Here is a 24,720-nt window from a genome sequence, read left to right as displayed (position 1 = left end):
TCACACTTGTTTGGTCTTTTTACAGACACACACACGTATTTGCTCTAGCAAACAAGCCGGCATAAACATCCCTTTCGAACGCTCACTCTTATTTATTCATGCACTAGGACGAGTTTTTGTGAATATGTATTTAGCTAACAACCACAATCGTCGCGATGAAGAAGAAAACAAAAGGCAATGCAAAATCTGTGTGTCTCAGTGTGCCGCTAGCCCGCAGCGGGTAGCTGGCTGCTCATGAGTTGTTTGCTTCGTGAGTGGGCTATGCAGAAATACGCTACGAGGCTGTGCGTTCGCAAGTGTGCAGGTAACAGAGTGTCAGTACATAGCAATGCCGGTTGTTAGGCGTACGCTTAAGTCAGTGGCATAAGCGTTGGTGCTTTTCTTTCCATACTCGCTCGCGTGAGCGTGGGAATCGTTTGCTTCTCACTCGATTTGCAACATTGGCTGCGAGTGCTCCCGCCGTCTATCGTCTTATCATGGTTTTTGGACCAATTTTGGTCCAATATAATTATTTGAAAAGTATTAGAACGACTCCGCGTTCTTTAGTTCTGTTACTTCTTTTTTTGTTTTTAGCAATCGACTTATTTTCACTTCTAAAACAAATTAAGTTTTACGTGCGGTCACGGTATACAGATTAACTCTACGAAATGTGTCCTGTAGGTCAAAACATAATACTTAATCAAAAGTTGGTACGGTATTGACGATCATTTTTGCTTAACTATCTAATCACAGCACCTAACTTTTGCTCGCCAATTACTATCTAGCTAGCCCGCAAGTTAACCAGCAGTTATCATCAATATCTACCTCAATAACAGAATCCCACAGTAAGACAGCAGCATCGGTCGTCCGCCACCTGACCGTTCCGAAAAACTTTTCCCAACAACAACCTCGAGCAGTTCGTTTGTGTTAAACTTATCACCACCCTCGGAATGCCTCGGTTGGGTCTTTATTGACGTCAGACGGCGGTGAGACGATTTACCGTCAGCCACCTTTCATATTTATTTTACGCCGGCCTACGGCCTGGGCCTTTTGGTCGGTCCCAAACCGCAAACCGCAAATCGCACAGACACACACACACACACACACACACACACACACACAAACACACAAACAAAGTCACAATGAACTTGTCGGTTATGGTCTCATTCTCAACTCAATAGCCCCCGGGCCAAAGGCGCGGGTCCTCACCAGCAGCGGTGGGTTTTGCGAAAACCGTACCGTTCGGAGCCGGTCGGCCCCGAAAAGGCAAACCCTTTTCTCCTAACGCGACTCTCGATTGACAGACGTTTGACATTGACTGAATTCTGAATGCCATTTGCTTGCTGGTGCTGCTGGGTAGTCGGTTCGGTACACATAGGAAGCGATGTTTATTTTATTTTTTGTTTTCGCGAACACGCGCTTCTGGCCCCTGCCTTAGTTTAAATTTTGAATTTTAGGTTAAGGTCGGTTGCACACGCGAGAGCAAATTTATTCATTTGGACGACTACTCTCTGCAAGCTTTTAAGATGTGGACATCGTCACACTACTAGAGCGCAGTATGGAACGTTAGTTAAATGCGAAAGTGGCGAAAAAATGTGACTGAATGGTACGAATTCCGAAGATGGCAGCATCATCCAGTGCTGCGCACTGTTTGGCGGTGGTGGGCCGACTTTGCATAGAATTTTATTAGATAATAGCCAGAGCCATTTGCTGCCAAAGATTTTTGTCGTTACACAAATGTAGGTACAGTTGTTTACTTGAAACTGTCGAAATTTTGCCTTCAATTGTAAAATCACTCAGCCAACAAACCCCGACAGTCGAAGTCGACACACACTATATTCTTCTATTTCAGCACTTCCTAAATTATAAATTCGCCCACCTCAAAGTCAATAGAAAAGACAATTTCCAATGCCAGTAACAAGACGAAACGTCTTCGAAAGCCAATCGAGAGAGCTAAAATGTTTGTCTTTGGTCAACATAAAGTTCTTTGAAATCCTGCTTTTAAACTGACTGTCAAGACACCAAAAATCATGTTGATTTGCTTTGGTTTCTTTTTGACCGACAAAACTTCGAGCTACCTACTTAGCTAGGTGCTTTTCCGACTGAAGCAGCATTCTAGACCGTTCGGTCTGAACTTCATAACCCGTTTGTATGTACTTCACAGCATGGGTTGCCGTCTTTCACATATGCCATCATCGACCACTTAAGCAGCAGCAGCAGCAGCAGCAGACCTGGTTCTTTTCCTAGAGGATGAGCACTAGTTCACCTATTTACACAACGAAGAGTGTCACATGCAAACAGTCATCCGGACCCTCAAAGTCTGCAATTGGCCCTGATTACGCCTACGTCAGCAGAATTCTGAGCATCTTGTTCTTATCCACTTCCCGTTCAGCACACACCAACCTTCTGCTGCCTTCCTGCGTCTTCCATAATAAAATGGAACCAGATCTTGCCACCTCTACTCTGCTGACTCCGACCGTCTGTCCAATGTGAATAGTTTGTTAGACACCACCCCGGCGATGCTGCGGCCGGAAAGGTATATTTAATTTCATTCCCTCCAATTTCGGACGCCACAGTTGCAGTTTCGCCAACAGTAAACAGGCCAAAAAAGGGCACACCTTTTGAAGCATCATGATACAGGCAATTACGAAATTTTCCAACAAACTTTACTACCAACGGTAATGTAAGTCCCAAGTTGTCCACTTTTTCCTGTGTAACCACCAGCTCCGGACACAAAACGAGCGGAAAATCAGCTCCATTCCCTCTACCATTCTGCCGCCGACCGACAACGGTGTCAGTCAGAATCATGACAGTCTTACAGCATAAAAACCTTATGTTTACAGGCAACCCATCACTCAGAGACAGGCGTTTAAGGCAATCTTTTTTTGTTTCCCCCGAAAAAGGGCTCCCTCCGTCTGACATTATGTATACAGACAGAGCTTGGCACCAAAGTGTTCTACGGTGTCAGACACACACGCACACACAAACCCAAACAACCGTAAACAAAATTCCGGTTCTTTGTTTCTCACGACGACACATTTTCTAGCGTACAAGTTTTATTGAAACTAACATCACTATTTTTTTCTCTTGCTTTTGTTTAATTACAGGAACAGCACTGACACAGGAACAATGGACCAGCAGTACTGTTTACGCTGGAACAACCATCAGTCGAACCTGACAACCGTGTTAACCACCCTGCTGCAAGATGAGAAACTGTGTGACGTTACGCTCGCCTGCGATAAAGGAATCGTCAAAGTAAGTAGAATATGGAACGACCACGCTATCGCTTTCCTTTGGGACACAGATTTGGCTTCAGTTGATTACAAAACCACTAAAAAATAAAAGCGAAATTGTTTGAAAACTTTAAAAACAAACCACGTTCATAAAACTTGAACGGAACGTGTAATGTACTGGGAAATGGGGTAACTTGAAACAACGCTCTATCGGTAGAATTATTGTATTCTATAATCCTTTTACTTCAACTTTTAATCTAAATCAATTAATGAAACTTGTTAATAACATATTAAAAAGCTCCTAGCAATTGCTATGTTGAATTTTTACTGTTTTGGTGATTTTTGAAAAATCTCTCAACATGGTGTTAAATTTTCCCCGGGGACACTGAAAATAGTTGAAGAGGCTAGAAAGAAAAAATTTCTACTGAGATTATGATCTGTCACTGTGTCTGTGTCATATATTACTTAACCAAGACATAGATGATTTTCAATGTCGAAAATCGCAAACTCGACAAAACCAGATGATTACAGACTTTTGTTTGAGTTAGTCACCGTTCGCTTTATAATCTGAGTTTCTTGATATTTTCCAATACTGTGTTTTCAGCGGACGTTTCGACCTACTATTCTTCGGTCATTGACTACGCCTAAAACATATAACATTTATTGGATGATTTATACAGTAGACATTGAACAATTTTCTTCGGATGTTACCCACTTACATTAACACGTATATTCTCTACCTCGTCATCTATCTAACTAAGCTAAGCTATCGTTTTTTCTTCTTGTCGTCCAATTGTCGTAATTTGAGCATTAGTCCGTTGTATATGTCATTACAATTTCCGCTTTCTCATTGTAAATTGACTGTTCTCTCGTTTCCTCTAACTTTTATGTGAAACATTTCGGCTGCTAATCTCGTGTCTTTGTTGTTTATTTTTTCTAAAATCCACGTTTTGCTAAAATCAAATATATGACCTTCTTGTATTGTATGTAAAGCTAAACCTGTTCTTGCTTCAGATTTTTTAGAGTCATTTTTGTGTTCTGCTATTCGAATGACGTAGTCAATGACCGAAGTCAATCGTAGTCAATGACCGAAGAATAGTAGGTCGAAACGTCCGCTGAAAACACAGTATTGGTCTAATTTTCACCGAAAATATCAAGAAACTCAGATTATATGATTACCGACTTATTACCGCTGCAAAGGAAGGCGCTAGAAACGATTGTGAAAGAGCAATTGATGGCGTATGTAAAACGTACTGGTTCACTGCTGGAAGGATAGTCAGGCTTTAAAGTGGAATCAATGCAAAGAACAAAGCAAAATAGTCTTAGCCGTTTGTACTGATCTTAAACGTGACTTCGAGACAATTGATCGAACAAAGCTGATGGAGCAGTTCTGAAACATTCTGGTGTTCGCGGAACTGTACTGAAGTGGTTTTAAAGCTATTTGGAAAATCGCGTGCAAGTAACGAGGCACGAGGGATGTGTGTCACCAGAAGCTCCAGTAAACCTGGGTGTTCCACAGGGCAGTATGCTTGGACCGTTGTTGTTTATTTTGTATATGAATAATGTGAAACGAATTTTGGGTGAGGGCAGAAGTCTACCTTTATGCGGACGATACAGTACTGTTTGTAATCGCTAACAGCTACGATGAGTGTTTTCAATGTGATGAACAATGAATTGAATAACTTCTCTGAATGACTGAACTGGAAAAAAAACTTAAGTTGAACGTTGTTAAAACAAAATATGTGGTCGTTACTAGACAGCTACAGAGTTACAGAGATAGACCAGTCCGTCCGAATTGACGGAGAAGAGGTTCAGCAAATACGAAATTAAACTTCAATGAGCACATTAACTATACGATCCGTAAGGCTGCTCGGAAGTTTGGTGTACTGTGTAGAACCAATCATTTCTTGACTACAAAAGCAAAGATTGTGATTTGTAAGTCAATCATAGCCCCACACTTGGATTTCGAGCAATTGTGCTACAGTCCTGTTTCTTGTATCAAAATAACAGATGAAACGAATGTAGATTCTCCAGAATAAAGTTTGCGTTCAATTCTATGTTGTAATCGACTAGCGCCAAGGACGTATATGTCAGATTGTTTGCAGTGTATGTCTAGAAAACAGCGAATCGAGCTTTATACGTTGGTTTTTGTGTATTGTGTGACAAAAGGCCTGACAAACACGATAGTGTACGGAAGAGATGTGCATCGCTACCAAACAAGACATGCTGGAGGTGTGCAAAATTTCAGAAAAACGTGCACGCAAAACTCATTGTTTCATAAGGGCAACAGTTTGTTCAACTAGCTTCCTGAAACCGCGAAACAGGCAAGCAGTTTGAGAGAATTTAAACAAATCTGTAAGATATTTGAAACTCAAAGAGCTTTCCTTGGTCTGAGACACATGGATGAGAATACACGTAAATAAAATCAGATGAAATGGAATCTCTCTGTATTAAACGATTATCCAAAGACGTTTTAACTAAAAAAGCTTCAGCGCCTGTGTTAGTAATTTACTTTCTCAGGGATAAGTAAATGCCTGATGTGAAAATCGAAAAATTATGTAATTTTATGTGTAAATGTGTGGTGAATAACAGAATAACAGAATTGAAAGAGCGTACACTATAGAATAAAGACGGCGTGGTGGTGTAATTGGACAACACACTCGACCAGAACTTGTGAGTCGTGGGATCAAGTCCTCCGCTGCTTATTCAATATGTTTAGCCTAATAGCAAAACTTTTAACAGGCAGTGAAGCTGGCAAAAAAGACTCGTTGGGATGTTGGGATACTGTTTTTCGATAAATACTTCAACGTCAAAGTAGTAGAGGCAGGCGAAAAAAATTTTCATAATCCCAGCACCTCAAGTTAAAGAAGTTAAGTGGAAAATTGGGCTATCGAAGACCGATTAATTAAACGTGCCTGTAATTAGAGTTCTATAAACATGAGACGAAACCCTTGTATCTTTTGGGGGCGAAAAGTGGAACTTTTTTCCTGGCATCTGTAGCTTTTATTTTAGCAATTGTATAATAACTTTTTAACTTTATAAAGCTAACTTTTCTGTATTAGATGAGACATGGTTTCTTTGGCAAAGCAGTAGATTTCAACACTACGCGAAAAAATAGACATTTTGAGATCATCCTCGTAAATTCCGAAAATCGCGTAAAAAAACCGCGTAAATTCCAAAAATCGCGTAAAAAACCGCGTAAATTTCGAAATTTGCGTAAAAAAACAGCGCAAATTCCGAAAATCGCGTAAAAAACCGCGTAAATTCCGAAAATCGCGTAAATTCCGAAATTCGCGTAATAAAAACCGCGTAAATTCCGAAATTCGCGTAAAAAATACCGCGTAAATTCCGAAATTCGAGTAAAAAGCGACTTCAGTGTGTGTTAACTTTACAAGAATAGGCCCAACAGATTTATGGCCTTCTGCAAAAAGGTGAGTTTTGTGTGCTTTGATAATTGCCCAGAACAATGCATTCTTGTAAAATGGAACTTTCAAAAATTAAGCATGAAAAACTAAGTTTTATGAGACTTCCAAAGAAAATGCTCTATAACTCTGCACCCGACAGAGATAGAAATATCATTTTTTCAGCCAAGTTGCATGTTTTTGCATTTACTACAACTTTACCGAAGAAACCAAGTCGCTATCTCCTAACACAAACATTATTTTGACGTCGGACTACATCTTACCGCAGGATGCCATTCCATAATTTAAATTCCCATGAAAATATGAAAGTTTTTGAACGATTTTCATGGTTCATGGATCGACTCACAATAGAATTTTCTTTTTCAATCACTAACTAATGAAAATTAACGAAAAGTTTCAAGGTCTAATATCCTTACACCAGGACTGAGGACCGGACTTAGAGTAGGATAGCCCTGCCACATTCATTTCCATCGTGATCGCCTTGATTCACAGGCAGGGACGACAGTTAAATACATAATCTGTTTACGGTGACTTTGATTTTCTTCCTATCAGGAAAAAGCGATTAAGTTTCCTCGTCCCAAAGGGTCGAGGATTCTTTACGACGATTGAACCTGGACATCAAGTCTCTGCCTGGGAAGTACGCTAGAAAAAGTGTTAAAGGCTCCTCGTCCCAACGAGATGTCTTACGATCACGATTAAATAGGGATGAGTGAACGACTCCTGAGCCGTTCATATGAATCGGTTCACAAGAAAGAGCGTCCAAATGAACGGATTTTCCAAAAGAACCACGGTTCTTCAAACTTACTCGAAAGTGACGCCTGGCGGACAAACAAACCGCGAACCACGAGCCAACTCATTGAATTTACCTAGACCAATTTGATGTCTATGTTAAGGAAGTGCGCCAGAAAAAGTGCCAAAATCTCCTTGTTCTAACAAAATGTTTTACAACCGCGATAAAAGCTATACCGATTTGATGTCCCTGTTTGGGAAGTACACTGAAAACAGCAACAAACTCTGCTCGTGCCAACAAGATTTCTCACGACCGCGAATAATCCTAGACCAATTTGATGTCTGTGTTAGGGAAGTGCGCTTAAAAAAATTACAAAACTTCCTTATCCCAATAGGTCGAAGGTTCTTTACGACAGTTAAATCTAGGCCGATTTGGTATCTGTGTTGAGGAAGTGCGCTACAGCTACAGCTCTTCCTGATTTTGTCGTTGATAGTCCAAAGTTTCGTATGGAACTACCTTGCGAACCTTATGGCATCCCGTAGTCTAACTAACACTCTAACGCAAAAGGGACACGCTAAGCACCAGATAAAACATGAAATTCGAAGAATTTCGATACTTCAAGGAATCGCTGAGTAATGATATCGATAAATAACTGGATATCTGGATGCTGCGCTGGACAGATCAGATCCAGAGAAAGTTACCCGAATGGAAACTGAACTTTATTCTGGAACGGCCAACCGCAAAACTCCACAGGTCCTTGGTAGTTAGACGTGGATCACTCACCGCACCATTAATATCCAGTGTGTCGATTGGAGTGTACTACTTAGAATAGTATGAATCGGTACGTGTCGTATGTTTTGGAATCAAAGAGATTTCACAGGAAGTTTAAGAGTTAAGATCTGCAACCATAGAGCTAAGATCTGGAACCATAGTTTGCAGAGCCTGTTCAGCAGGCCATGTGGGGCTAATGTTGATTGGGCATTAACCGAAACATCTCGCGGGTGACATTTCTGGTTACTACCAGACGTTTGGAACACACGTTTTTGTAAATCCCTTGAGAAACGGATCGCAAGAACTGAAACTAGTTTTTTTTAAATATCCGTTTCAACTTTGCTGTATTCCTCGCAGCCGATAGCCGTAATAAAAGAGAGGCTTCCTTCCATTCCTTCCTTTTCTTTTTGGATTCGCGAAACTTTGCACTGAGTCCTGAAAAATTGTCACAATCTGACAGACCTTACAGAAATGTCAAAAACATGACGTTCTGAGATGCATGAATTTTTTGACTTCAAAGCAGCATACGATACAGTCGATCGAGATCGGCAAGGCTAGAAGGGTTAAGCCTAAAATAAAAACCCAGAAGACCGAATCTGGTCTGATCTGATCTGGTTCCATCTACAAACGTAAACAAAACAATTGAGCATCTGTTTCCCTATAGTAGACTAGACTAACTTTTATTAGTTTTATTAGTTGGTACTTGGTACGATGTCGTTCAATAATGACGGTAACGGCACCAGAAATTGCCACTTTTACAGACAGAAAATGGAATTAAAGAACAAAACTAACAAACAAAACAAAACTTTCCTGAAAAATATCTTGTCTGGCAAGCAATATGTTCGTGGGGGTTAATTCTCAAACAGTCATCACAACAGGTATAGTAAATGCAGAGATTTATCAAGAAGAATTTCTTTTAAAAACGTCTGTTGCCTTTCTTAACTCAACACATAGGGTAATTGTTGTTCTGGCCAGATTTAGCCAGTTGCCATTTCACTAAAGATACCTAGGATACTAAGTATAAACAAAACAACATTATATTCATGCCTTAAGCTTCAGTCTCTAATCCAACATCTTCGGCCGATCGAAAAATACAAATAGATTGTGAAGGGAAACCTCAACAAGTTCTGTGGAGAACTAACAACGGTTCCAGAGTTTTGATCTATGTGGCTCAACGCTTTGAAAAAAAAGTTGGCAAGCACACTATGCTAAAACTAGTGGAAGCAGTTAGGAGCCTCGTTAGGTGCCTCATTTTGGTGGTTCACGGGACGCGGCGGTAAAAGTTGTCAAGATTGTTTTCTAGATAGAAAATTGTTTTCACAAGACTAGAACCGGTACTGGACATTAACTGAATTCAAAAATAATTCTTTGTTTTTAATATTCCAAAGCGATGAAAAAGACTCTCATCGCTTGTTTTAAGAGATCTACAGTACTTTTTCTATTGAAACTTATCTTATTTTCAGTGGCACGTAGATTGCAAATATACGATCCGCAAATCTTTTATAAACAACTTAAAATCTTCCAATTATGCCAAATAATATGTATACCAGCAAATCCCATTGGCAAATGGCAAACGGACTAACAAACGTTCTTCTTTTCCCATTTCAGGCCCATCAGGCGATACTGTCAGCGTGCAGTCCCTACTTCGAGCAGATCTTCGTCGAGAACAAACACCCGCATCCCATCATCTACCTGCGCGACGTCGAGGTTAGTGAAATGCGCGCCCTGCTCGATTTCATGTACCAGGGCGAGGTGAACGTTGGCCAGCACAACCTGCAGAACTTTCTCAAGACAGCGGAGAGTTTGAAGGTAAGTTCCTCGGGTTCTGATTGTTTGTGACTATTGGGAATTAATTGAACAATTCACACACTAGGTACGGGGCCTCACAGAGAGCAGCGCCGACAGGTATTCGTCCGAGTCTGACAAAAGCAGAGCGGACCGAGCGAGGGTCGATTCCCGCGATGGCCGTGACTCCGTACCTCCAACCAGTGTCAATAACAACAACACCATCAGCAGTAACAACAACAACAACAATAATAACAACAACAGCAGCAACAACAACAACAATAATAACAATACTCTGCACCACCCGTCGCTGCGGGAAAAGGAACTACGCGAGCGGGAGGAGCTGCGCGACCGAGAACGGCGGGAGGCTCAGCGCGAGCTGCAACGGGAACGAGATCACCAGGTGCGCGAACAGCAGCGCAGTGCCAGTGCCGATCTGCTGACGCCGATGGGCACCGACGAACGGGACTACTCGCCTTCGGACGACCGAGAAATGACAGTAGACAGTAAGAAAAAACGTAAAATGTCCAGCATCTGTGATAATTCTTTGCCCTCGACACCGAGCCTGATCAACGATCGGCAAGGCGGATATGAATCGCAGGTGGGTCTCGCAGGACGTCCTTTCACTCGTAAGGACCAAACAACTTAAAACAAGTTTACTGCTCGCATTAGCCTTTGTTTACTGTGTCGTAACGAGATATGCAAACATCTCTCAATCTCTTAAAAAACGCAGCACCACTTGTGCTGCGCTTCCACAAACAAATATATTAAAATTCCATTTGAGCTTTTCTTGTTCCGGTGTTGGTTAAAACTTTTTACCCTTCCATAGACATTCCGGCCGGCCGTCCGGCAGGAAAGCCAGGGGTGCTGTGTCAGTGCCTGCATTCAGCACTTGCAAAGAAACAAATTATGAATGACGGACGAAACGACCCTCTGTTGCAAGAGGGGGGGAAGGCGCTTTTCATTGCTTTGCTTTTGGACTGCCGAACCGAGCCGGAGAGAGAGTGAGCTCGCGCGATGATATTTACATAAACATGAATAACTTTCATCACCGGAGCGTACAGAAGAAGCCTCCATTTGCAGGCTTGCTTCCGCAGTTTCCGTCGACTCTGTTTAGATTATCACCGGTCTTAGCCACTGGCAGCGTCAGCAAGCGAGCGGTAGCGTTCTGCAGTGCTAGATTTAGGTTTTCCCGAATACTTTTCTTTTAAGAGTCCTGTGCTTAGAGAGGCTGTGTAGCGAGATACTTTGTTGCTTTAGAATGATAATTAGTTACTCTGCCGCAGTCTGGATTCGACTCTGGACGTGAGTGGTAGGCATAGGTATACACACACCCACAAAAAAAATCTTGGCCATGCTAAGTGCATCAAAAAGAGCATAATAAAATGCAACCAACCAGCCCACCCAGTTTCGTCATAATTTCACCTCAGGGTTTGGCGGCGGGATGAAGAACCATGCTTGCTGCTCACTTTATCCTGATGGAGTGGAGTGTTGCATAACTGTAGGCGGCTGCGACAGCAGAGCAGCGAGCAGTAGACTTGTCAGCACTGGCACTGGCGTGCCCAGACATAAACAGAAGGTGGGGCCGCATCCGCCGACTCTTCTAAGAGCATGACTTCCGGGTTACACTACCGGGATTTTTTTTACGTTAAATTTTATCGAGAAAAGGGGGGGGGGCACGTGCCGTAGGCATGGCCCGACCACCAGTGGACTTAAAATTTTATTTAAAATTAGACTTAAAATTGAAGTTGATATTAGAACAGAACTTGAATTTGAGTTCGGAATTGAAGTTGTACTTGAAAGCAGAATTTAAATAACGCTTAAAATATCACCTTGAAGTAGCCCTAAAATCAGATTTAAGTTGGACTTGAAATTAGATCTAAATTGGACTTGAAGTTTGATTTGAAATTGGGCTTCAAATATAATTTTGATTAACTTGAAATTTGACATAAAATTGAGTTTAAATTGAACTTGAAGTTGGACTTAAATTGGAGTTTAAATCTGACATGAAATTGTTCTTGAACTGTTATTAAACTGTTTGACAGATATCTACCCAACCGGCAGATCAACAAGATCAACAATCTTCTTCTTTTCTGTCTTTCTGATAGAGCTCAAAATTTAAAAGTGAAAATAAAATGAGGACGAGAGCAGTCGGTTTAAAAAAGTTATGTCAAAAATTAAAAGCTTAGTCAAAAGTAAAAACTCATAAATAAAATGTATAAAAATCAAAAACCAAAATCAGAAAATTAATGTTAAAAAGTTATAAACCAAAACTAAAAATTAAAAAATGTTAAGAAAAAGTTAGAAATCAAAAATCAGCGTACAAAAATGAAAGGTCAAAAATCAAAACTCGATCAATAAAAATCAATGGTTAAAAAACAGAAGTAAAAAGTCAAAGGTCAAAAATCGTAGGTCAATATATATAAATCAAAAATGCAAAGCCAAAAATCAAAAGCTAAAAATCAAAATTCAAAAATAAAAACTTAAAAATAAGGAGCCAAAGCCGAAAACTACAGAATCAAGAGTCAAAAATCAAAGGACAAATGGTGAAGCTCAAAAATTATGTCAAAAAACAAAAGGGAAAAACGAAAATTCAAAAAAAGAATAGATGTTAGAAGTCAAACCCCCTAAAAGTCAAAGCGTCAAATTGTTAAAAAACTAAGAAAAATTTAAAAAGGGTAAAAAGTGTCATAATGGATTCAAAACGAAACCATAAAAAAATATAAAAAGTGAAAAAAGGATCTAAAAATTGCAAGCGGAAAAACTAGTTAAAACGGTAAAATAACAGACGATAAAAGAATTTTTAAAAAATAATAAAGTAAAAATCAAGTCAACCGAAGCCGAAAGAAAACCAAGAAGGAGTTAAACACACGTCAGAAAAATGAAAAAGAATAAAAAATTGAAAGGCGAAAATCAAAAGTCACAAATCTGAGCACAGAAATCAAAATTTAAGAATCCAAAATTAAAAAATCTGAGGTTAAATATAACAGGTTAAAAATCAGAAGTACACATAAATCGAAAGACAAAATCCAAAATCAAAGCTAAAGAAAGAGAAAAACAAAATCAAAGATCAAAAGTCGGAGAGAAAAAATCAAAAGACTAGAATCAAATGTCAGAAGTCCATCCTTCAACTCTCGAAAAAAAAACTAAATAAAATCAAAAAATGGTGTGAAAAAATATAAAATTTGACTCTTTTTTTTCGACAGAGTCCAGAAGTTATAATAAGTAAAAAACAAATAGAAAAAATATCACAAGAGATATAAAAGATTAAAAAAGCAGTCAAAAAAAAATTTAATAAAGAATACGGTCAAAAATAGAACCCAAAAAGAGTCTAAAAAAGTGAAGAATACCAACAAAAAAAATAAAAATGCATCAGAAGTGTTTAAAAGTCCAAGATAAAAATCCAAAAATTAAAATCAGAGGACAAACTATAAACTTAAAAGTCAAAAATCGAAATTCTCATATTAAAAGTAAAAAATCCAAGATCGAAAATCGGGCATCAAAACTCCAAAATCAAAATATAAAAAACAGTAGAAAAAATCGAATTTCAAAAATCAGCAGTCAAAAATCCAGAGCTAAAAATTTGCAGTCACAAAACGGGAGCCAAAAAACAAAAGTCCATAAAAGGCAAATTTTACAAGTCATAAATTAAGTCTAAAAAATTAAAAATAAAATCAATATAGAGCCAAATAAATCACAAGAGCAAAAATGAGAGTTAAAATTTTTAAGAAAAAAAAACAGTCAAACATCAAGAGTCAAGAGTCAAAAATATTCAAAACAGAAATAAGTCAGAAAGGAGTTTAAAAAGAGTCAAAAAGAATTAAAAGAGAGTTAAAAATGCGCAAGAAAAGAGTCAAAAAGAAGCCAAATTTCAAAAACTAAAAATAAAAAACCAAAAAGTTAGGGTCAAAACTCAGATGTTAATCCCTCAGCCCTCGAAAACAAAATAAATAAATCAAAAATGAGTGGAAAAAATTAAAATGTGTCAAAAAGAAGTTACAAAAAGGAAAAATAACAAAATTACGAGACACATAAAAGATTCAAAACACAGTAAGAAACCAGTTAAAAATTTAGTAAAGAATAAAGTCAAAAATAGGGCCCAAAAAGTCAAATATTTTTTGAAAAAGTATTAAAGAGTGAAGTGTCAGAAGTGTCAACATAATCACAAACTAAAAAGCGAAAATAAAATAAATATAATTTAAAAGCTCTAGACAAGTTTATTCAAAAGTGAAAAATTACAGGACAAAAATCAAATATTAGAATTTAAAAATCAGAAGTTAAAAATCGGAACTAGAAATTCAAAACCAAAAATCAGTTGTTGAAAAACAAAGTCAAAAACCAAAAGCTACAAATTTGTGGTCAAAAAGTAAAAACCAAAATATAAAACAGAAAACTAAAATCAAAAGGCAAAAATCAAAGATAAAGAAATGAGTCAAAAAAAATTTAATAAGATCAAAATAAGGTCAAACAATAATTAAAAGAGAATTAAAACGCCTTAGAAAAGAGTCAAAAAGAAGCCAAATTTGAAAATCAAAACCAAAAATCTAGAGTCAAAAATCCTATGTCAGAAGTCAAACATCAAACCTCAAAACCAAAATGCCAGAAATGAAAAATCAAAAGTGAAACCCACAGAAAGTTAAACCGACAAAAATAGTACAAAATAGTGAAAAAGTATGACAAAGATTAGAAAAAAACTTGAAAAATGTATCTAAAAAGCCAACGCGTCAAACAATAAATCATAAAAGGATTCAAAATGCGTTAGAAAAGAGCCAAAACGAATCGAAATTTGAAAAGTAAAATTTAAAAATAACAGAATCCAATAAGAGGTCAACCAACCACAGGCTGAAAGCATCAGCAATAAAGAATTGAATTAATCAAAATTTACAGCTAAAAGCCAAAAGTCAAAAACTATATTAAAGCTCAAAAATCAAAAATCAGATGTCAGAAACCAAAACTTGGAAGTCAAATCATTTGAGAGTGGAAACATAGTAAAAAACTCAAATTAAAATAACAAAATTCATAAAAAACTCACAAAAGTGTTATAAAAGAGTCAAAAAAAATTACAAAAATCAAAAAACAGTAAAGAGACCAAAAGGCCTTAGAAATGAGACAAGAATGCAAAATTGGAAACCGAAAATGCAAAATTAAAAATCCAAAATAGAAAGACAATTAGAAGTAAAAAAGCAGCAACCAAAAATAAAATCTCAAAAATCATAAACCAAACCTCAGTGAACCAAGGCGAAAAAATAGAGTCTATAAAAAGTCAAAATAAAATAAAAACCAGCAATAAAAAATCAAAGTCAAAACGAGTAAATTAGAGCAATCAAAAAATAGAATCAGTGAAGAATCCAGTCAAAAAAGGTCAAACAAGTGTCTAACGAGAAACAAAAACACTAAAAACGAGTTAAAAATGCATCGAAAGATAAAAAAATAGCAACAAAATTCAAAACTAATTCAAAAATGAGTCAAAAAATCCAAAAAAGTCAGTTTTACGGTTAAAACAAAACACTTGTCAAGTCAATTTTTTGATTTTTGATTTTACTTTTTTTAGTTTTAGTAACTTTTTTTTTGGTAAAACTCGTTTTTATTCTTTGACTTTCACTCTTTTTCGACTTTCTTTTGACCCTTTGCTGACTTGATTCTTTATTGCTCTTTGAATGCTTTTTTCTAACTACGCTCAAGTCTCTTTTTACATTTTTTTATACGATTTTCGAATTCCCGCGTTTTTTTATGACGATTTTTTATTTACGAGAGTTTTTACATTATTTTTCGATTAACCGCGGTTTTTTTAAATTCATTCTTCGAATTAAGGTAATTTCTTTCAGCGATTTTTAAATTCGAGCAGTTTTTCGACGATTTGTGGATTTTAAATAGCTTTTTCGGTTATTTTTGAATTATAACGATTTTCTTTTACGCGTCACGTATTCCCGGTGTAAAAAGACTCGATTGTAATAGAAACAATAAAAAATAAAATAAATAAAATCTAAAAACAAGGCATAACAAATAAGAGTCAGTAACAGAGAAAAAGAAAAGGAGAAAAAAAAAGTTGATGATTTTCAGAGTAGATGTCTCTTTTCTTTATTACCTTTTAAAAGACAAAACTGGTCTGAACTAGAGGAATGAGAGTAAAATTAGTAAAACAAAATTAAAGACTAAAAGACCCAAAGTCTAAGCGACTAAACGCCTGAAGAGCTACTGGACAAAAAGACAAATACAAAAAGGCAAAAGAGAAGACGACAATAAATGCTAAAAAAGAACAAAGTTACAAAAAAGGCGAAATACTGAAATCGGAATTGAAATTCGACCTAAAATTTAACTTGAAATTGGATTTAAATTAAACTTTTATGATTCTTTTCAGACTCTTTATTTGTTTGCTTTTCTGACTGTTTTTCACTAAAAAAATAGAATCAATAAAAAGTCATAGGGGCCAGTCCCGGCGTAGTGGTTAGCATTCACGCCTCTCAGGCCGAGGACCTGGGTTCAAATCCCAACCCCGCAGAAGTCACGAATGACCCAAAACTGGTTAAAGTGACTATAATAAAAAAAAATAAAAAGTCAAAACAAAGCCAAGAAAGGCATAAAAATGAAATTCACAAAGAATAAAAGAGATTGAAAAATCAAAAAAGAGACAAAGTAGAGTTTAAAAAGATCAAAAAAGTAAAAAAAAAACGAGTGAATATGAGACACAAAGATTAAAATAATAAGAGACTGACTGACTAAAAGGTTAAGAAACTAAAAGACAAAAATGCTTCAAGACAACTAAACAAAAAGTACACAATAGAGACGACAAAAAATAAGCAAATGAAGCAAAATATGACAAAACTGACAAAAAATTGAAATCATAAGTGAAATTGGACTTAACTTTAAACTTGAAACTGGAGTTGAAAATTGACTTAAATTGTTCTTTTTGGATTTATTAATGACACTCTTTATATTAGATGTGAAATTCGACTTGAAATTTCATTTGAAATCGGGCTTAAAATTGAAGTTGGAATTAGTATAAAAAATGGACCTAAGATTCAACTTGAATTGGGAACTGATATTTGACAACTTAACATCAGATGCGAAACTGATCATGAATTTGGAATAATTTGGACTTAAAATTTTACTCCAAGTTGGAGAATAGGTTTAAATTAGATTTGAAATAGGATCTATTTTTACGCAATTGTTTTACCTACCGCAAAATTACCGGGTAATTAAATTAAAAGCTCTGAATTTCCGAGTCAAATGCCGAGGAATTTTTATATTTTGCATTAAATTTCATAGAGAAGCTGGGGTTCGAGCACCCCTCCAGCCTGGGCACGCCAGTGAACTTGTGTTGTGAAGGAATGGTCAAAAGGATAAGCCGTTTGTTTTTTCTCTCTGTTTTGCTTTTTCGTTTTAACCAAATTTTCACCCTCCTGTTTTCCAGGCGTCATCACACAGTAGTTTCAAGCTAAGTCCAAAGCCAGACGATGAGTTCAAGGGCAGTTCGCCGGCCCCGGTGCACGCGCTGACCGGTCATCCGATCATTCAGTCTAGTATTAAGCAGGAGTTGCCCGAACTGCCCGGCCGCCATCACTCGCTACCTCCAGAGCTACTACAGGTGAGTTTTTGCTTTCTTCTTCTGAATTTAAGATTTGCTAGAAAACGTTCCCTAACACAAACCGGCAACAGCAACGGCGTTGCTGTTGTTGTGTAACATCAACTCGTTGCTAATAGTCCTTCTCATGGTTGCTAACAGTTATCTGTTTAATATCAGTTATTAATCTCTTTGGTTGAGGTGTTTGGTTTGCTTTCTTGCATTTTTCGCTGACATTGGGTATTTGAATTGTAGTCTAATTCAGGTGCCTGGTGGAGCGGAAAACTTCTCTCTCTTTTATCATACTTATTTTCCTTTTAATATCTTGTTTTATGTATATATGTTTTCTCATCAATTGGAACTTTGTCTAGGTTTTTTCTTTGAGCCGGTTCTTTTGGTTCCATTTTTAAAAAAACGGAAGCAATCATATTTTTTTATATATATTTTCGGTCTCAATTTATCAAACACTACTACCCTAAATATTGCTTCAGCACGAAAACAAAAAAAAACAAAAGCTCTGTCAACACTGTCATCGGCATTAGAAAGTATTCGAAACGAAACTAAAAAATAAAAACAAGTGACTGGAAATCGTATCCTGAGTTGATGCCAAACATTTTTCTCGTCATTTCATTCGAAGGATGAAGGAATTGATGCGTATCGATCAAAATTATACATTAGTTATATGAAGCAAATCCTCAAGAATCGACTGTGCAAAAGAAAAAATCTAAACAATGTGTTCATTGTCCCTTTGCGAAAAAAAATGTACTAGATTCAACGCATCCTGTATCGCCAAAACAAAAACAAGCGCCAAATTCAGAATTCAAAATCAACAACAACTGCATTGTCCCTTCCCACACTTGTCGGTAGATGTAAAAGCTTTGATCATATTTCCGAACTCCGACACGCCCCACCAGACTCGGCAATGATACATTGAATCCTTCCCTTCCTATGTTTGACAGAAAAATGTTTGGGGCGGTGAATCGTCGTCGTCATCATCGGCAGGGAAAGCTCCTCCCAGCACCAGCCCCCAATTGCAAACATCGCCGTCGCCGTCGACATCCGGCAGCAACCTGGCGGCAATTACGCTCACAACAACTGCCATTAAGGAGGAATCCTCTTCCTCGTCTCCTTCTGAACACCTCCAGCATCATCACCACCATCACCTGCAACAGCAGCAGCAGCAACATCAACGTCAGCAACAGCAACATCAACAACCACAAGAACAAAGCCTTCTTTCGTCCCTAGCGGAGCTGCAACAGCTGAAGCAGCAACAGACCTCGGTTCAAAATCAGCTCCAGCTGGCGCAAAGTACAATTTCAATTATTTCGAATGCCGCTGCTGCCACCAGAAACTTTTCCGACTGGAACAGTCCGACGAATCTTCACCGTTACCTACTCCAACAGCAACAGCAGCAGCAACAACAACAACCGCAATCAAACCGTGGATCAATCAGTGCCAATAATGCCGCCGAAGAATCCCTGCTGACGGAAATGATCCGACCGGTGACAAGCCACGCCAAACCACAAACCCATGCGCGAGCCGCACCCGCCGGCCGGGGTCGTGATTCATCGGGAGGTACCAGCTCGACCGGGACTTCTTCCTCCCGCAAGGGTGGCCGTTTCCGACCCAATTGGCTGGACCAGTTCGACTGGCTGAAGTACGACGAGGACAAGAACTACATGTACTGTGCCTTCTGCCGCCGGTGGAGCAACGACATACCGGACATTCGGACGTCCTTCGTCGAGGGTAACTCCAACTTCCGGCTGGAAATCGTCAACCATCACGACCGCTGCAAAGCGCACCGACTGTGCAAGGAGCGGGAACTGCGCGAGCTGGAACTGGCCCGCATGAGCAGTGATGCGGATGGTGGTGGTGGCGCCGGGCTGGCAACGTCTTGAACGTCCGAACGCAGCGGAGCGCCCAGAGGCACCGCTAGCCGTAGTACCGTGGTGAAGTGTTGTGATACCGGAAACCCGTTCCCGTGGAAGCCATCGCGCCAACCATGCTGGCGTTCGTTTAGGATAGTGTTAGTAGCGTTAGTTGTCCTGTATGCGCGCCGCGCGCAAAAATTGGACGTTTATCAAGTGTTTTGTTTTAATCGTAGAACAGACCGAGGTGTAGAAATACTTTCATTCTTCACTAGTAATTGAGCCGCTCCGAATTATAGTGGTCTATTGACCATTTAGTTAATTTTACAGGAGATGCAATTGTCTAAAAAACTCTATAATAAATTCTATGCCATTATTTTCTCCAAACCAAGTGTTCTAATGTGTAGTGTATAAAGTGATTCAACATGAGAATACATAAAAATCCCAACTTTTGTCAAAATATACGATTTATTCACACCAATGTACATAGACCACTATGATTTCATATATATTTTCACCGTAATCCCCAAAACGTTCCGCACCATAGTGGTCTATCTCCATGAGATTTGTAAATGGCTGTATCCTGCGCTGCTGACCGGCTAGCAAGTTGCGGTCTTCGCGAAGGTTATTCAAATGACTACCAGCTTTCGGGTGGTATGGAAAATAGCGCAGAATTGTCTCACTACGTGGCGCTAGTGTATATGTAATACTCATATACAGGCTGTATCTTGCGCTGCTGACTATCTAGAAAGTTGCAGTCTTCGGGAAGGTTATTCCAATGACTACCAGCTTTCGGGTGGTATGGAAAATAGCGCAGAATTGTCTCACTACGTGGCGCTAGTGTATATGTAATTTTCATATACAGGCTGTATCTTGCGCTGCTGATTACCTAGAAAGTTTCGGTCTTTGGGAAGGTTAATCCAATGACTACCAGCTTTAAGATAATATCAAAATAGTACAGAATTGTCTCACTACTACAAGGCTATGAGAAATAGTTAACTTCAACACTCAATTTTTTTCTCTAGCTGCCGTTAACTGCCTGTAAAAAATCCATCTACCGTCTATTAATGGTACTTCTAAAAAGGCCAGAAAAATCCCACCAACTCACTTAATCTACTGGTCTCAGTCACGTGAACACATTCCCAGTTACTTTCTAAACATTTTGCACGATTCATGAAAATTGTATAATTATAGAAATTTCGGTGCCAGCTTTTCAAAAGGGTCAATCTGCAAAATGTAAACAAACCGAGTGAGAGTTATTTTCTGCTGGACTAGCATAGCAAAAAAAACCCTCACTCGGTTTGTTTACACTTTGCAGATTGGCCCTTTTGAAAAGTTGGTGCCGAATTGTTGCATTTTTTCACTAATTATTTTAAATCGAAACTTGCAAGAACTTAATAGGCAATTATGTCACATAAATAAATAAATAAATGATGAATAGTAAAATATAAACTAATTTCTAAACTAGTTAAATAGCAACTGTAACCTAAACACCCTTTCCAAATAAAACAACTTCTTATAGTTATTACTAGGACACTAGCGCCGCCAATAGTGTAGATTCTTAATTATTTTCCATACCATCTTGAAGGTAAGAGTAATTTTATAATTTGAGTCATAAAAATCCTTTTGTTATATTTTTTCACTGATGATAATGATGATCATTTAAAAAAAATTCTTCACTCGGTTAATCGAGTCTAAAATCCGGATAATCTTGTACGACGAGGTAGGTGAGGTAGCATGTCAATTGGCCTCGAGGTACGATGCTGATCTAATAAACTAGTCGTCGTATATTCGAATCTCGGCTGGGAGGCGCTGTTAGAGTCAATAATCAATAGTCGCAGCAACTTGCCTTGCAGTTGTCCTGTAGTCTAACAGCTGGCTGCGAAGTTTGTCGTGTAAATACAGCAGGTAGTTTCGATAACGGAATGAAAATCAGGAAAATATTGAGATAGAGATGAAATAGACGATAAAGTGAAGAAGAAAGATAACTACACTGTTACACTGATTTGTGTAAGAATACATCTTATTAAAGTTTCCAAACGATTATATATCTAAATACTTTAACTAAACTATTTTCATAGACTATAGAGGGTAAACTTGAAACGGAACAGTACATTGCATTACTCTGAGCAATTTCATATTCGTTTGAATGAAAAATTATCTCATACACTTTTGTTTGAATTGCAATTCAAATTTTCCTTGTACTATATTGAAAATAATGTTAAAATATAAAATAATAATGAATAAATTGAAAATAGGTCATTCCACGTCAAGTGACCAAGAAAAAGTAAAACTTGTAATGGACCTTCTTGGATTTTTACCAATTTCGGTTAGAATTCCAAGTTTGATGCCCGGTTTTATATGCAAAAGCCGTCCCAAATATGTCAGTTTTATTGCACTCTTATTGCAGTTTTTAAGTCCAAAATTGGTCAAATAAATCATCATAAGAGTGTTATAAAACCCAAATTGTTACTTGAGCTGTTTTCGTCAATTCCACTTATTTTCTTTTGCTTATATCTCCGAAAACATTAAGTCTAGAAAGGCATTATTCTCACATTTTCAAAGAAAATTGCCCAATGAATTTGAAAAAATAGTATTTTTTTAGTATCAATGCTGCCAAATATTTTTCGATTCGATTTAAAAACTATTTTTCTCTATTTTTCTCTCAAAAATTCCAACTCCATCGAATTTGCCAGATTTTTTACATAAAAATCAAAAAAAAATTCGACAGTGTTCCCAAATTCCAAAAGTTAAACTAAAAAGTTGGCAACACTGCTCAGGAAAATGTTACTACATATTGTATACATGCTTTCACAACAGGGCATAGAGACTCACTGCTTCTTGAAAAAAATATTTTGCTCTTGGTTTTACATAAGAAATTGGAGGCCGCTTGCTTCAAAACGTTGTCTCTGGATCGGCAAGGAATACTTCGTGACGATAAGTAATTCTAATGTAAAAAACATCTCTGGAATACGATGGAGTCGGAACTTTAGAGATTAAAATATATTCATTGAGAGAAAAATAGAACTTTAGTTTTCAAATCGAATTAAAAAATATTTGGCAGCACTGGTGCTAAAAAATACTACTTTTTTCGAATTGCTTGGGTAATTTTCTTTGAAAATGTGAAAATAGTATCTTTCTGGACTTAGTATTTCCGGAGATATGAGCAAACGAAAATTAGCGGATTTGACGAAAACAAGGCTTTTGCTGACTAGGGGTGGGGGGAGGCTCTCCCATAGAGGGAGGGGAGTCCAATCGGCACCAAAAAAAACAACAGTCGACTTACGCTTATTAACTACTTTCACCTAATGCGCAAATTATGGGAGTTTTATCTCAATCTTTGTCACAAGTAAGTCCCATGCACATAGACCACTATAATGCGGAACAGAATGGTCATTCTGTTCCGGACCAAAAATTCATCATGAAAAAAAGCAGGTTGGAAACCTACTATTTTGTAATTTTTAGTGTTTATATAGTACATCTATCTATAATGATGCGATTTATGCAAAAATCTCATTTTTGACAAAAATGGTCAATAGACCACTATAATTCGGAACGGCTCAATTAGAAAGAGAGAATATCGTCTATTTTATGAGAAGAGAATCATAAATTGTAGTAGAAAGATGATGTAATAAAAGATAAATAAAACCCACCGGATAATTACCCGTTACTATGAAGGAAATATGAGCATTCCGTCCCGCAGGGACGGCACTAGCTATTGAACAATTAACTTCCAAAACGATTAGCCTGCCTTTTCCACTAGTAAAAACTAATTATCCGTCAATCTCCGCCGTCATTTGTCACACAATCTGGTCCGCGTTGCCTGTGTGACAAATAAATCCCTCCACACAGCCGGCCGAGAGTGAGTCGCCGGTTTCTGCTCCGATTCAATTCCGGCAATTCGGACGACCGAAAACCAGACAGCAGCAGCAGCAGCATTTACATTTTTAATTAAGCTCTTCATCTGTGCAATGGTCCGGTCCGGTCCACTCACGCCGAACACCGATTGCGCTTTTCCATCCAACTTCGGGAAGCTCAATTTTCCTGCACACGCACGCATACGGTGCGGTGCGGTGTATCGGTTCTCCGGTCATCCAGACCAACCAACGTACCTACTTTCACAAAACAATAGCTAATTAAGTTTGAATTTATCAAATTACTCTCGCCCCTGCCTGTCCCCGATCAAAACCGAAATGATGAGCTCCGTAGGCCAGACGGACGGGGCGGCCGGCGGGGCGTAAACACTAATCGATTGCTATGCAGTAGAGATCCTAGGTTAAAATCAATCTACGGGATACGGGGACGGTCCTCTTCGTCGACGGAGGAAAGGATTCGAACGAATAGATGAGGGTGACCGTCGTTCATCATAGCAGCAGCAGCACACTCATTATTGTTGGGGTGGTTGGGGTTTGCACAAACAATGCCGCCGGATGAATCCTGGCCTGGCCTGGTCACCTGCGTGAGCCGGCCCCCTAACGTGCTTTATCGGAGAAAGGTAACTGTAACGGTTTTGATGCTGATGGAAAGATATTTTTTGTCTGAAGAAAACAATTATTATCGCTTCGCAATATAATTGACAAACTAGCAACAACGTTTTATTATGATACTTTTAAGTGGATTAGTGACAAAAAACAGATATCTTTAGCGATAATGAGATATTAGTATGAATATTAGAAAATCACGACAAAATCAAACTATTTAACAGTACAAAAAACTCGAAACCAGACAAACTAATAGGCCAAAAGTTTTTAGACAAAGAAGATCATAATTTCAATTCTCGAAGAAGCTCCAAATCAAAACCGAAACGTTGGCATGAAAAGTAAAACACAGCGTCTATTAATATTTATTGACTGAATGGTCAAAATTCAAACCATTTGAAAGCAAAATCAATTCCTAAATTTAAATTATTCAATTACGCTCCTTTTCAATGAAAATTAAGCAACTTTGAAAGCTTTTGGTGTTCCTCTAACTGCTGTAAACTGCTGCTTTTCTTGGCATCTTTTGCGATACTTCTTGATTTCTTAGTAAGTGCCATTCTACGTGGCGAAATCTTCACGTTTTTCTTGCAAGATCGACAAAAGAAAGTAGATTCGCAAGTAGATCGTCAGTTTTAAATGACAAATGACCCCTTTATTCAGGAGATTGGGTCACTGAAAGCACTGCTAATCCTAATATCTGTGTATGGCCATTCGACCCAACTACTTGCAAACCCATGATGGCACAAAAGTAAACGCAAAGGTAGACAACGTGGGCAAGACTATGCATACCTGGATCCTTCAATCGGTCAATTTCAAAGTCCAGCAGGTCCTGCACGGTCAAACTACGATCACTAACTACACCGTCACGGATAGGAATATATACGCACAACTTC

The 24,720-nt window shown here is 38.2% G+C and overlaps 1 protein-coding gene across 2 annotated transcripts in view; it reads left to right on the top strand.

The window, feature by feature from the left end:
- Positions 1 to 20,593, top strand: part of LOC128732629 (myb-like protein AA) — a 237,842-nt gene extending 217,249 nt beyond the window's left edge. For both annotated transcript variants that reach the window (XM_053825922.1, XM_053825921.1), the window contains 5 exons: positions 3,087 to 3,234; positions 9,744 to 9,944; positions 10,009 to 10,521; positions 17,332 to 17,505; positions 18,441 to 20,593. In XM_053825922.1, the coding sequence (XP_053681897.1) occupies positions 3,087 to 3,234; positions 9,744 to 9,944; positions 10,009 to 10,521; positions 17,332 to 17,505; positions 18,441 to 19,379 (1,975 nt within the window). In that variant the 3' untranslated portion in view covers positions 19,380 to 20,593. The remainder of the gene's footprint in view (positions 1 to 3,086; positions 3,235 to 9,743; positions 9,945 to 10,008; positions 10,522 to 17,331; positions 17,506 to 18,440) is intronic.
- The last annotated feature ends 4,127 nt before the right edge of the window (positions 20,594 to 24,720 follow it).

Source organism: Sabethes cyaneus, chromosome 1 (genome assembly GCF_943734655.1).
Source record: "Sabethes cyaneus chromosome 1, idSabCyanKW18_F2, whole genome shotgun sequence".
Taxonomy (NCBI): Eukaryota; Metazoa; Arthropoda; class Insecta; order Diptera; family Culicidae; genus Sabethes; species Sabethes cyaneus.
Note: the sequence above shows the minus strand (reverse complement) of the source record. Positions and strands in the feature narration are given on the sequence as shown.